Below are 14,275 nucleotides of genomic sequence, written 5' to 3'. Positions count from 1 at the left end.
ATGCTTTGTGGGAATTAAAACAGGGTTGGTAATGTTTCTTTTATTTCTTTCTTCTTTTTTTTTTTTTTTTTTTTTTTGCTTTTTGGGTCACACCTGGCGATGCACAAGGGTTATTTCTGGCTCTTCACTCAGGAATTACTCCTGGCGGTGCTCAGGGGACCATATGGGATGCTGGGAATCGAACCCGGTTCGGCCGCATGCAAGGCAAATGCCCTACCATCTGTGCTATCACTCCAGCCCCAGGGTTGGCAATGTTTAAGGAAAATACTTATGCCCCTCCCTCCCTTCCTCTCTCCCTCCCTCCCTCCTTTCCTTCTTTCCATCCTTCCATCTTTCCATCTGTCCTTCCCTCCTTCCCCACACTTGATGGTCTCAGGGCTTACCCTTGTTTTGCGCTCATGGTCTTGGGGAACCATATGTGGTGCCAGGTATTGAGCCTGGGCTGGCCAAAAGGCAGGGCCCTGCCAGGTACTGTCACTTCAGTGCACATTATACATTTTATTTACCGAAACTTATTTTTTTGTCCCTGTTCTCTGCTAGCTAATACTTACTTGATCCCCCTAGTGAGAAACCTCTTATTCTGAATTTTTATAACATTTTAGTGGTACATTTTAATAGCTATTTATATACTTACTGATCTTAGCTTTTCTACAAGGTATAAACTGTCACTGTCCTCCCGTTGTGCATCGATTTGCTCGAGCGGGCCCAGTAACGTCTCCATCGTGAGACTTGTTGTTACTGTGTTTGGCATATCGAATACGTCACGGGTAGCTTGCCAGGCTCTGCCGTGTGAGCGAGATACTCTCGGTAGCTTGCCGGGCTCTCCGAGAGGGGCGGAGGAATCGAACTCGGGTCGGCCATGTTGGCTGTGTGCAAGGCAAACACCCTACCCACTGTGCTATCGCTCCAGCCCACAAGATAAAAAATCTTTTTTTTTTTTCTGTTTTGGTTTGTTTTGGTTTTGGGTCACACCTGACAGTGCTTGGTCAGGGCTAACTTCTGGCACTGCACTCAGGGATCACTCCTGCCAGGTATGGGGGACCATTTGGGGTAGCAGGCACCGAACCTGGGTAGACTGTGTGCAAGCCAAGCACCCTACCCGCTGTACTATCTCTCTGGCTCCAAGATAGTCAGCTTTTTTTTTTTTTAATAATTTTTTTATTTTCTAAAGTAGCACTGTAGCAGTGTCCTCCTATTGTTCATCTATTTGCTTGAGCGGACCCAGTAACATCTCCATTGTTAGACTTATTACTGTGTTTGGCGTATCGAATATGTCACGGGTAGCTTGCCAGGCTTTGCCGTGTGGGCAGGATACTCTTGGTAGCTTGCCGGGCTCTCCGAGGGCGGCAGAGCTCCGAGGGGCGAAGGAATCGAACCGGGGTCTCCCCGGTTGGCCGCGTGCAAGGCAAATGCCCTACTCGCTGTGCTATCCCTGGGTGAAAATTGTTGTATTTCACCCAGGGACCATTAAGCCCTTCTATAATAGATCACAAACATGTTGTTAGAGGTTGAGCCTTGTGTGCTTTTGTGTGTGTGTGTGTGTATCTGTAAAAAAAAATATATTTCCCTCTAAAATTGGTTGCCTCCTACTTTGAACTCCATCAAATGTGGCGTGGTACTCTTAGAATATGGGTAGGGTATGTGGTATGAAGAGTTGATTGGCCAAAAGTGTGGCTGCTTGGTCCAGGAATAGGTTCACTTGTGGGCAAGGCTCCACCCAAGCGTGTGGAGAGCCCTGCTTAATATTCTGGTGGTTGAGTTCAGCTGCTGGGGCTGGGTGCCTTGGGGCAGGGAAGGGTCTTACCCGCCCTCCTCTGGGGCGTTTTGAGTGAAATAGCCTGCTACGGGTCCAGGTAAGCTTTTTAAAAGTAGAATAGTAATATCAATTTTTTTTGTGTTAGATCTTTTACATTTATTTTTTTTAACCCTTTCAGATTCATTTTTCACCCTTATATCTTGACATTACTATGCTGTACCACGTAGAACTTACTTGTAATAAGGAACAGTAAATTATATTTGGATTATATTTGGATTACTTTTTTTTTTTTTTTTTTGCTTTTTGGGTCACACTTGGCGATGCACAGGGGTTACTCCTGGCGGTGCTCAGGGGACCATATGGGATGCTGGGAATTGAACCTGGGTCGGCTGCGTGCCAGGCAAACGACCTACTCGCTGTGCTATCTCTCCAGCCTCTGGAATACTTTTTTCTTATTTGAGGGTAGGAAGTTCAGCATATTTTTTCCCATTTGTCTTGTTTAGAATGGTTAATTCTAAGTCTTACGTAAATGCATGCTTCATTTTACTGTATAAGTTAGTAAATTCATACATAGATAGATGCAAATTCTCTTTTATAAACATGTGCAAGGTCCTGTTCTCTGTGTGGCTGAAAGTACAATTTTTGTACTATATTAAAGTATTTCCATTTTCAAATCAGCATTTGCCTGGTGTTCATGATATCTTTTCAAATTGGTGTGACCCTCTGTGCTTGAAATGACTGCTCAGTATCCCAATTCCAATAATTCCTGGTTTGTTTTTTGTTTCTTTGTTTTTGGGCCATAGCTGGCTGTCCTCAGGACTTACTTCTGCCTCTGTGCTTAGGAGTCACTCCTGGCGGTGTTCAGGGGACCGTATGGGATGCCAGGGATCGAGCCCCTGGGAGCCATGTGCAAGGCACGCACCTTATCTGTTGTACTCTCTGATCCAGTTCCTGTACTTTTGATGGATTATTATACATGTTTATTATACATGTTTATTATAATTCTTCCCCAAAGAAAATGCTACCTTTGAGAAAGCTGTGAACCCAATATTAATTCAATCAAGGAGATGTGCTTTTGGATTTTCAGTAACTCCCCTAAATTCCAATATTTGATTTTAAGTTGGTATTTATTCTTTCTTACTCTTCTGTTTCTGTGGATAGTATAATAATAGTCTTTTAGTTGCCTTCTTCTGATAAACATTTAATGTACATTTGAAATCAGTACTGTAACAGTCATTGATGAGGCAGAACAAGTGCATTTTGGGGTGCTGGAGTGACAGTACAGTGGGTAGGGCATTTGCCTTGCATGCAGCCAGCCCATGTTCAATCCTTGCCATCCCATATGGTCCCCCAGGCACTGTCAGGAGTAATTCCTGAATGCAGAGTAAGGACTTACTCCTGAGCATCACCAGGTGTGGCCCAAAACAAACACAACAATTCCAATTCTAAATTCAGATCTTATGTGTATTAAACTATGTTTTTCTTAACGTTTTCATTTATTAGGGATTTAGCCGTATATCTCAATTTGTCTATACTTTCCACTATCCTACCACATACCATTCTTCCTCCCCTCCCTCTGATAACCACCTCTGATTTCACCAAGTCTTAGAGTGAGTTGTGGGTTTTTTGTTTTTTGTTTTTTTGGAGGCCACATCTGGCTCTGGTCGGGTTACTCCCAGTTCCGCGCTCAGGAATCCCTCTTGACAGCGCTTGGGGGATCATATGAGATGCCAGGGATAGAACATGTGTCTGCCATGTGCAAGGCAATTATTTGTCCTACTGCTGTATTGGGCTGCAGCGATAGCACAGCATTTGCCTTCCACGCAGCCAACCCGGGTTTGATTCTTCCGCCCCTCTCAGAGAGCCCGGCAAGCTACCGAGAGTATCTTGCCCGTACCGCAAAGCCTGGCAAGCTCCCCGTGACGTATTCGATATGCCAAACACAGTAACAAATCTCATGATGGAGACGTTACTGGGCCCGCTCGAGCAAATCGATGAACAACTGGAGGACATTGTTACAGGACAGTGGTACCTGCTGTACTATTGTTCTAACCCCCCTCTCTCCCTCCCTCCCTCCCTCCCTCCCACACACACACACTCACACACACACACACACAAACACACACACACTTTCTTAGTGGAATCAATGAGATACAGAGTTACAAAGTTGTTTATGATTGGGTTTCAGTCATACAGTGTTTCATCGCCCATCCCTTCACCAGTTTCCCTCCTGCCCCTCTCTGTCCCTTACCCCCCACCATGGCTGGCTGGCTCTCTGGGCACTATAGTTTGCAGTATAGATACTCAAAGGTTATTGTGTGTGTCCTAGGAGGTTAGTGTTGTGTATTCACTCATGGCTGGGGTACGTGCAGCGGTGCTCAGGTACTCAGCTTGGCGTGGTGCTGAGCTTCACTCCTGGGACTGCTCTTGGGAACATTTGGCGTCACAGAACAAACCTGGGTAGTGTCTAGCACCAAAGCTTACACACTCGTCCTCTGAATGCGCTCCCTGACGCAGTTTTCTGATCTTTTCTTGGGGGGAGGATCTTAGGGCTATATCCCCTAGTTTGCAGTGGCCACTCCTGGTGCTGCTCAGGGGACCAGGGATTAAGCCGTAGTTGGCCACATGCAAGGCAAGTGCTTTAAACCTTGTGCTCTCTCTGACCCTCTGTCTTTAACATTCTGCCGTTAAGTAAAATTTTGCTCTGTCTTCAAGTCTATATTTTTTTCTGTTGGGGGCCACACCCAGCGATGCTTGGGGCTTACCTCTGGCACTGTGCTCAGGAATCACTCCTGGCGGGGCTTGGGAACCATATAGTCCTGAGGATTGAACCCGTGTTAGCTGCTTGCATGGAAAGTACCCTACCCACTATGCTATCTCTCTGGCCTCTTTCGGTCTATTTTTAATGTGTAATGTTTTACAATATATTGATAGTAATCACTTTAGTTTTTATCTAGTGAAGCCAGTTTCTGTTCTTATTGAGAGAAGATTTCATTAGGCTCTCCTGATAAAGATATGTATCATTTTACAGAAGAGACCTAATGATGAGGAAACTTAGAGTTGTGGCATACTTACAATTCTGTATGCTGACTCTTTAACACTGTCCCTGTGGGTGGCTCCTCCTTTGTGGGGAAAACTATTATAGGACTCTTCTATTTTTATAACATCTAATATGTGACACAAATTAGGATTTCTTTTCTTTTTATTTTGCATTTTGGGTCATACCTGGCAACGCACAGGGGTTACTCCTGGCTCTTCACTCAGGAATTACTCTTGGCGGTGCTCGGGGGACCATATGGGATGCTGGGAATCAAACCCGGGTTGGCCGCGTGCAAGGCAAACGCCCTACCCGCTGTGCTATCGCTCCAGCCCCAGATTAGGATTTCTTAAAATTCTTTTGTTGTGTCTATGAGGAAGAAGAGTTAAATAAGATTTTTCATGTAGACAAAGTGCATTCTTAGTGCATTATTCTTTAGCATTTGCACCAAGCTAATATTCTCCTAGATTTGAATTAACACCTGAAATTTAATTTCATCTTTACAGCGATAATTTAATAAATTTATAGAATTCACTTATGCATCTTAACTGAATTAACTTTTTATATAAAACCTTTTCTCTTACTGGGTCAAATAATACCATTTGGCTCAGATTTAGCAACTTGGGAAACTATAAGTAATTTCCTTACAGAATTATTGTATAAATAGTTAGTTGGAAGAATATTTAACCATAGAAAGAATGAGACCTTTATTTTTATGAATTTTGATAAAACATTTTTATAATTTTGATGTATTTGTATTATGCTTATTCAATACTTTTCCTTTTCTCTCCAAAGAAGGCATTCAGCTAAATGAAACTGTTAGGCTGACCCTGGCTCCATTCCTGGCACTACATGTGGTCCCTTGAGCAGTGCCAGGGGTTACTCCTGAGCACTAAGCCAGGAATAGTTCTTGAACTATTGAACCATGTGTGACCCCAACCAACCTTTGTCCCACCCAAAATATGGTTAAGAGTTAATGTGAATATTTTGGTGGGCAGTAAAATTTAATAAGAGTAAATCATTTTTAGTGGTTGAGATTCTGAATTAATTGTATTAGTCTTACTTTTATTTTTTTAAGTGTAGTACGACTTATTTTACCGAATTTTAATCTCTAAAGCAAAGTTGTTTGTCATTATTTTTTTCAAGTCATTCCTATCTCAAAGAGTTGTAGCTTTCTGATGATCATGATCTTTTAATGTGAAAACTTTCTCCTAGTAGATTTATTCAGAAAACTCCCAATATTTTAAAAATATGTTCTGATTGTGACTTTTTTCTCTCTCGCAGCTTCATACCCTCCAATTCAGCCTCATCCTCTCATAAAACATCAGCAGATCCCTCTTCATTCGCCGCCTCCCAAGGTTTCCCACCATCAGCTGATCCTGCAGCAGCAGCAACAGCAAATTCAGCCGCTCACCCTTCAGAGTCCGATTCAAGACCCGCCTGCATCCCAGCACTGCCTGCCACTCGCCAACCATGGCCTTCCTGCAGCCTCCAGTAACGCCCCGTCACAGCACTGCTCGCCGATTCAGAGCCACCCGCCTCCCTTAACACTGTCCCCGACCCAGTCTCAGTCAGCACAGCAGTCGGTAGTGGTGTCTCCCCCGCCACCTCATTCCCCCAGCCAGTCTCCGACCATCATCATTCACCCGCAGGCCCTTATCCAGCCACACTCGCTGGTGTCACCAACTCTCCAGTCAGGGCCAAGTCTGCAGCAGACCCCTGCTAACCAGGTACCACCGACAGCTCAGCTGAACCTCCCGTCCCATCTTCCACTCCCAGCTTCCCCCGTTGTGCACATTGGCCCGGTCCAGCAGTCTGCCTTAGTGTCCCCGGGTCAGCAGATCGTGTCTCCAACGCCACACCAGCAGTACTCCGCTCTGCAGTCCTCCCCAATCCCGATCGCAACACCCCCCCATATGTCGGCCTCTCCTCCCGCTCAGATCCCCCCGCTGCCCCTGCCGTCCATGCAGTCTTTGCAAGTGCAGCCTGAAATTCTGTCCCAGGGTCAGGTTTTGGTGCAGAATGCTTTGGTGTCCGAAGAGGAGCTTCCGGCTGCCGAAGCTTTGGTCCAGTTGCCATTTCAGACTCTTCCTCCTCCACAGACTGTGGCGGTAAACCTACAAGTCCAGCCACCGGCATCTGTTGACCCACCAGTGGTAAGCCCTTGGAAGCTCTTTGACTTTCTTGCTGAACTGAAACCGAAACTTTTCTCCCACGTCGTGTTACTTCCCTAGCTCTGAACGCGTGTAAATTCTGACAGATACGCTGTACGGGCAAAACACAAGCAAACCAAACCAAACCCAAAGGACCGTGTATTGTAGTGTGGTTGCATGCACGATAATTTGTGATAGTTATTCTAGTCCCTTGTTAATTTTATTACTATTTAAACAAATCCATCTGCTATCTTTACAGAGTTGATTTTTTTTCCCCAAGGGAATGCATTTGAACCAGTGTCATCTGCACAAAGTTTTTTCTCTTAAGGTGATTATCCTTCATAGATCCCTTCTCTTGGCTTGCTATGTTCTTAAATTATGGTTGTAAGAATTCTGAAGTCCTGGACCTTTAGGGGCTTTTGTTTCAAAATAGAAGCATGTTCATATGATATAATTTTTGGGTAAAATTATATATTTTGCAAGTAAAATTTTGTGAAAAGCTCTTTATTTTAGGAAAGAATCTACTTTGCAAAAAAAAAATAACAGCTTGAGATCATCTTTTAGGATTTTTAACCTTCTAATTTTAAAATTTCTACAAAGGAAACTACCTCAACTATTTCTCAAAAAAAGATAAAAAATTGTATTATATGCATTAATATTGAGTATTAAAAAATTTCAAATGGAATATAGATAATTTTAAATTATTTTGATTGTGAATTTTTTGAGAATTAACCTCTAAAAGTGAACTGTATATATATTCCAGGCAGTATATATGTATATTATTATTTATATAATAATAATGCTATATATATTATTATATTATTATATACATGTATATTGCCTGGAAGATAAATTTATCTTGAAATATGTTTCTCTGGGGTTGAAGAGATAGTATGTAGGGCATTTTCCTAGCATAAGGTTGACCTAGTTTCTCTTTCCAGGACCCCATGTGTCTCCTGAGCCCTGTCAGGAGAGAACTTTGAGCACAGCTGAGTGTTGACACTCACCTCCCGCACCCCCCCTTCCCTACAACAAAGAAAAATGTTTTTCTTTGAACTTTTAAAAATCACTTCTTAAATTTATAAAATAATTTACAATAAAAATTGCTGTCAAGTCTCCAAAGGTTTAGTCAGAATGATGGATTTTTGTCATTTATATCCGTGGAAAATATTCTTCCCAAAGGTACTGTAAATTTCACTGAAGAGAATTTTTGTTTTTGTTTTGGGGGCCACGCCCAGCAGTACACAGGGCTTACTCCTGGCTCAGGGATTGCTCTTTGTGGTACTTGCGGGACCATATGGGGTGTCAGGGATTGAGCCCAGGCTGGCAGCATGCAAGACAAAAGACCTGCCTGCTGAACTATCTCTCTGGCTCCATCATTGAAAAGTTCTTTTTATAACTGAAAGAGTAGTAACCTTAGCTCAGAAAAGAATCCTTTCAGAATCAGTCCTGAGTTGGAAACAGTTTGATTCTGAGGATGCAAATTTGTATTCTTTTTGAGGGGTGAGGAAGGATTGGGGCCATACCTGGTGGTGCTGGGGTGTTCCAGGGACATTGTGTTCCTGGCGGTCACCTGATGTTGGCTGAGTACAAGGCCTCTACTGTCTCTCTAGCCCTAAAAAACTCTTGATTCTTTGATCTTGTCATTCCAGAAATAAGAACGGAGAAATGGAGAAATAAGTTTGTCATTCACTAATCATTCATACCGCTATATTTCCTCTTTATTTTATTTAATTTTGGGAGGACAGTCACACTTAGCAGTGCTTAGGGCTTACTCTTGGCTCGGCACTCAGGGATCACCCCCAGCAGGACTTGGGTTACTGTAGGCATTGCTGGGGATGGAACCCGGGTTGACCATGTGCAAGTCAAGTGCCCTACCCACTGGACTATTGCTTCGGCCCCTCTATATTTTTAGTGGTTTTTGGGGGAGTTGATAATATATTCTGTGGCTTAAAATAAACACAGCCTTTGAAGTAAAGTGTATCTTCAAAAAGATAAAACTTTAGTGGATGTTGTCAGTTTATAGTTTATTACTTGGATTTTAGTAGGTAAAATTTCTCTCATATTTTTGTTTTTGTTAGAGAAACAGGAAAACATGGGATCAGAATATCAATATAATAACACAGCTAAAACATTTTTCTTGCTTTGTTACTTCTGGCCGTCTCTTTAAACATTTAAAATTTTTTTGATGTTCGTCTGGAGAGCAGAAGGCCTGGTTGGTTCAGTGGCACCACCCGGACCGCCGAGCCCCTGGGAGTAGCTCTGATGATTGCTTGGCTGTGGACCCCAAACACACATCAGTAATACGTTATGTTATTTTTGAAGTTTTAAATTTCTTTCCTGAAGAAAGGTATCACTGGAATAGCCATACTATTTTTATTTTGAGAATTCAGCCTTCTCTTTTGCACCTTCCTAAGGTTTCCAAGTTACTATTACCTTTTTATAGTACAATAACCTATTTATTAGATTGCTATGCATACGTAGACTTACTGCTTTTGATTAAAAGGGTTTTTTTGCTTGCTTGTTTGCTTGGGAGCCATGTCCAGCAGTGCTTAGGCCTTATTCCTGGCTTTTTTGCACAGGAATTGCTCTTGCTGGTGCTTGGGGGACCATATGTGGTGCTAGTGATTGGACAGGGTCGGCAACATGTATAGCACGCTACTTCACCCCTCTAATATCCTCCAGGGCCCTAAAAGTGTTTTTAAATAAAAATTCAGGGACAGAGATTGCTTAATGGGCTGGAGTGACTTCATTATACAGGAGGTCAGCCCATGATCTCGGTGTTGCATGATTCCACCAAGAACCACTGAGAGTGACCCCAAGTACAGTGCTGGGAGTAGGCACTGAATGCTGCCGGATGTGGCCCCAGAACTAGCCAACCAATCAAAAAATCAAAATTAATTTCACCATATAGTTTTACTTATTTAGATATTTATGTGTATTTAGATAAATACATGTAATTAAAGTAGATATATATACTTCTTAAGAGTTAAGAAGATTCAAAAGATAAGGGTGAATGCTCAAAATAAAATCAAGTCTTTTCTAAAAGATACATTCATAAATGAACTTTTTTTTTTAATTGACATTTGGGTGTGATTGGTAAGATGTTGTGAGTAGATAATTTAGAAGTAATAAATGCGCCTAAGTTTATATAGTCGGGGAGACAGGCTTGTATTTCCTTACTGAGGTAAGTCATTGCTAGTTGGAGAATGTCAGAGTCGGAGCTAAACAAATTGTAATGTGCAGTTTCATAACAATCTTATGAGCAGAATCTCCACATTCCCCCTTTATTCAATATTTCAGTTGTCACACAAAGGTGCTTATTTATTTTTAATGCTTACAGTGCCAGATGCTCATGACATATCTTTTGCTTGCTTTTGTCAGAGACTTATTTTGCTCTTATATTGGATATTTGGAATAAATTATGTCTAGTTAAAAACTATGAAGAATAAAAGATATTTTATTGTGTTTTTCAATAGGTTGAGAATTGCCTCTTTTATCCTTTAAAGACTTTATAAAAATTTTTTAAGTAAAAACTTTATAATAAAACTTTGATTCCTTAAAAGGTACTCTAATAGGAGTTTGAAAATCTGTGACAGAATGAATATTAAAGTGCTTACTAGAGTGTCAGAGAGTTCTAAAGAAAATATACTGATCTAGACTGAGGATATGGCTCTCTCATGCCTTAGCGTGTGTGAATTCCTAGGTATCCCCTTGCACCCTCTCCCCCCTCCAGTCAGCGTTCACCCCCCCAAGGGGGGGAGGGAGGGAGTGGGGGGGAGGAAGATGGGGGGGGAGAGAGAGACAGACAGACAGACAGAGGGAAAGAGAGAGAGAGACTGAGACTTTGACTGAGACTTTATCTTTGGAAGAAAAGTCACGTACTGTATATAGCTTTTGGTTCGGAGGTCACAGGTAGTTTTGCTGCAGGGCACTTCCGGAAAGCTCAGGGAGTACCTGGTGCAGGAGATGGAACTTGGGCCTCCGGCATGCAAGAGATGTCCTCTAGAAGGAGATGTACTCTAGATGTTTGATCTGTCTCTCTGGTCCTAGATCATAGTTTCCTTGAGAAGAAAGAGGTCATTTTGTTTGACACCAATTAATTCTGTGATATTTAAATTCATTGATATTTCTTTGACTTCTTGCCTATTCAGCCATTTTCATTAAATCAGTATTTAAAAATCTCTTTTAAAGCAGACTCATTTCCGTGGTGGAACTCCTGATTTATTAAACCAGAGAGATAGTAAGGGTGTTTGCATGCTGCTGATTCTGGTTGGGTGGGCACCACTGCCTGGGGTCTTGAGCATCTCTGGATGTAGCCCTGAAGAGTCCTTCCAGTCTCACCAGGATGACTGGAAAATCTCAGGCACTGGCCCCCACAGAGCTGCACTGCCTCTGCAGTCTCTCAGTGAACTGCTGTTCTGTTCGACTGAGAACTGCTGGAGGAATGTTTTGGAGGTACCGGCTGCTGTCCCCCACCCGCAGTGTACCCCAGAAGAAATACTTTTCAGGGCTGGGGAGAGAGCTCAGTGGGGTCAAGGCATGTTCTGTGTGCAGGAGACCTGTGAGATCTCTGGCACCACCAGGTCCCCCAGACCCACTTGGAGTGCCTGTGGGATTGCCTTCCTGCCCCAAGAACCCAAACAGTATGAAACCCCAAAGTCCCCTTGCTGTGGGCATGTGCATGCTTTGGCTGTGACTCAGTGTTGGAGCACATACTTGGGCATCTGTAAAGCTCTTTGATTTCTGGCACCTGAAAGGAAGTAGCCCACAACATGGTTCACCTCCCCAAAGTTTAAAAATAAAATTGTAGAAACCTCAGAGGCTGGAGAGACACTACCGTGGGTAGAGTGTTTGCCTTGAGCATTCAATCCCTGGCATGCTGTGTGGTCCTCAGAGCCAAGAGTAACACCTGGGTATCTCCGGGAGTCACCAAAAAAATTTGAAAAAAAAAAAGGTTATTTTTAAACCTCTAAACAACCAGTTCTTTCACGTATTTTATTAACTATCTTTCATTGTTTCAGATCATATCTGGTAATACTTGGGATACTCCTTATACAGTACTTAGGGATTATATGGTGCTGAGAATTGAAGCACTACCCGCCCCATGCAAAGAATTGCTTCAACCCTTTGAGCTATTTTACCCCCCCCTCCTCAAGACACACACACACACACACACACACACACACACTATTTATTTGGTGTTCGGTGGATGCTTCCAGCCCTGTGACTGGAACTCAGATCCAGTGGTGCTTGGGGGAGATTGTACTGGGGATTGAACCCAGGCCTCTTTCACATGAAGTATGCAGTCTTTTGAGCTATCTATGCAGTTTTTATGTTTGTGTCGTGGAATATTTTTATTCCAAATTTTCTTTCATATCCTTTTCGTATTAACAATGCGATAGCACAGCGGGTAGGGCGTTCGCCTTACAAGCGGCCAGCATGGCCGACCCGAGTTCAATTCCTCCGCCCCTCTCGGAGAGCCCGGCAAGCTACCGAGAGTATTCAATATGCCAGACACAGTAACAACAAAGTCTCCAATGGAGACGTTACTGGGCCCGCTCGAGCAAATCGACGATCAACGGGAGGGCCTTTACCTTTTACCTTTACCTCCTTTAGAATTAAATTAAATTTTAGCTTAAGAATTAAATTCTTATGAAATAAATTTTGCCTCTTGTCTAATAGCCAGGAAAATATAGAAAGTCGTTTATTCAGATCTTACTGAACTCTTATAATGTCCCAGATGCAGGGGACACAGAGATGAATAAATGACCGCTTTATCAAGTGAAGGCGATACCAAGACAGACTAGCATGATATTGTGCAATGAAGACTGTGATTAATATGCAAGCAGAGTATGTAGAGGAGATCAAAAGGAAGAGAAAACATGAAGAGAATCCTTCTCCCAGCAGCTTGGCTCTCTGAGGAAAGGGGCCGATTGAGGGTACCTCAGTCCATACAGAGGGTCCCTGTACAAAACAAGCACAGCTGTCCCCAGCATACAGGGATGGCCTTTCTTTTCTGGGGTTACCAGGAAACATTGGAGATCAGTGTTGAAGTTGTTTTCAACTTAATTTCATTTCGTTTAGTTTGTTGTTGAATCACACCGGCTGTGCTCAGGAGTTCCTCCTGGTCCTTCTAATAGGAGTCACTCCCGGTGGTGGGCATTGAACCATAAGGTGCCAAGAATCAAGCCTACGTTCTCCCATTTGCAGGACAGGTGCTCAACGGCTGAGCCACACCCTCAGCCTCTAAATTGTTTTCAACTTTAAATGAAGATATTTTGGTGTGTGTGTGGGGGGGGGAAGGGGGGAGTGCTAGGGGCACGCGGTGTGTGGGGTGCAGTTGGGGCCTCCCTTGGAGGTGCTTGGGAGTTACTCTTGGCTTGGCACTGCAGGAGGTGCTGGGGGCTAAGTAGTGCCGGGGGCTCCTGTGTGCTTTGTGCTGTTGCCCGTTGGGCCACCTTTCTGGCCTTAGTATTTATTTATTTATTTATTTATTTATTGCTTTTTGGGTCACACCCAGCGATGCTCAGGGGCCACTCCTGGCTCTGCACTCAGGAATCACTCCTGGAGGTGCTTGGGGGACCATATGGGATGCTGGGGACAGCTGCGTGCAAGGCAAACACCTTACCTGCTGTGCTATCACTCCGGCCCATTAGTATTTATTTTAATTTATGATAATTAGAAGTAAGCAGACACAGTAGCAGAATCCTAAGATAGTTATTTGAGTGTATTAGAAGCAAGGCATTAAAATAATTCTCAAAATCCAACGTGTCCTACACTAGTCAAACACCTTTTGGTAGGATCTGGATGATCTGAAGCCTAGGTACGACTTGCTTTCAGTAAAGTGCTGTCAAGCAGTATCGACAAATTCAGTTGCACTATTTACGAAGTTTTCCTTTCGACATATCAAATAGTCATTGTACCATATTTTTAAATTTGAGATACTTATGATTTAAAAAATAATGAATACTTTATTATAGTGTGGGTTGTTGTTGCAGGTTTACCAAGTAGAAGATGTGTGTGAGGAAGAAATGCCCGAAGAGCGAGAGGAGTGTGTGCGCATGGACAGGACCCCGCCCCCGCCTACCCTTTCCCCCGCGGCCATCGCCGTGGGCAGAGAAGACCTGACCTCAGAGCATCCTCTGCTAGGTGAGGGCATGTCCATCTCTGTAAAAGTTGTGAAAAAAAAGTGATTCTGATGGTGAGGACATGTCCAGGTGGGGAACTTTCTGTTGCTTCTGTTTGTGTTTCAGTAATGGGAAAATTGATTTTTCATTAGCTGTGGCATTAAGTGAATTTGTTAGGTCGTTACACCAAAACAGAATT

General features: G+C 43.1%; 1 protein-coding gene across 1 annotated transcript in view; it reads left to right on the top strand.

Annotated features, from left to right (window-relative positions):
* PHC3 (polyhomeotic homolog 3) overlaps positions 1-14,275 on the top strand; it is an 86,584-nt gene that overhangs the window by 42,902 nt on the left and 29,407 nt on the right. Inside the window, exons 8-9 of the mRNA XM_056110631.1 lie at positions 6,078-6,949; positions 13,948-14,098. Coding sequence (XP_055966606.1) covers positions 6,078-6,949; positions 13,948-14,098 — 1,023 coding nt within the window. The remainder of the gene's footprint in view (positions 1-6,077; positions 6,950-13,947; positions 14,099-14,275) is intronic.

This window comes from Sorex fumeus, unplaced genomic scaffold (genome assembly GCF_029834395.1).
Source record: "Sorex fumeus unplaced genomic scaffold, SorFum_2.1 ptg000010l, whole genome shotgun sequence".
Classification (NCBI taxonomy): domain Eukaryota; kingdom Metazoa; phylum Chordata; class Mammalia; order Eulipotyphla; family Soricidae; genus Sorex; species Sorex fumeus.
Note: the sequence above shows the minus strand (reverse complement) of the source record. Positions and strands in the feature narration are given on the sequence as shown.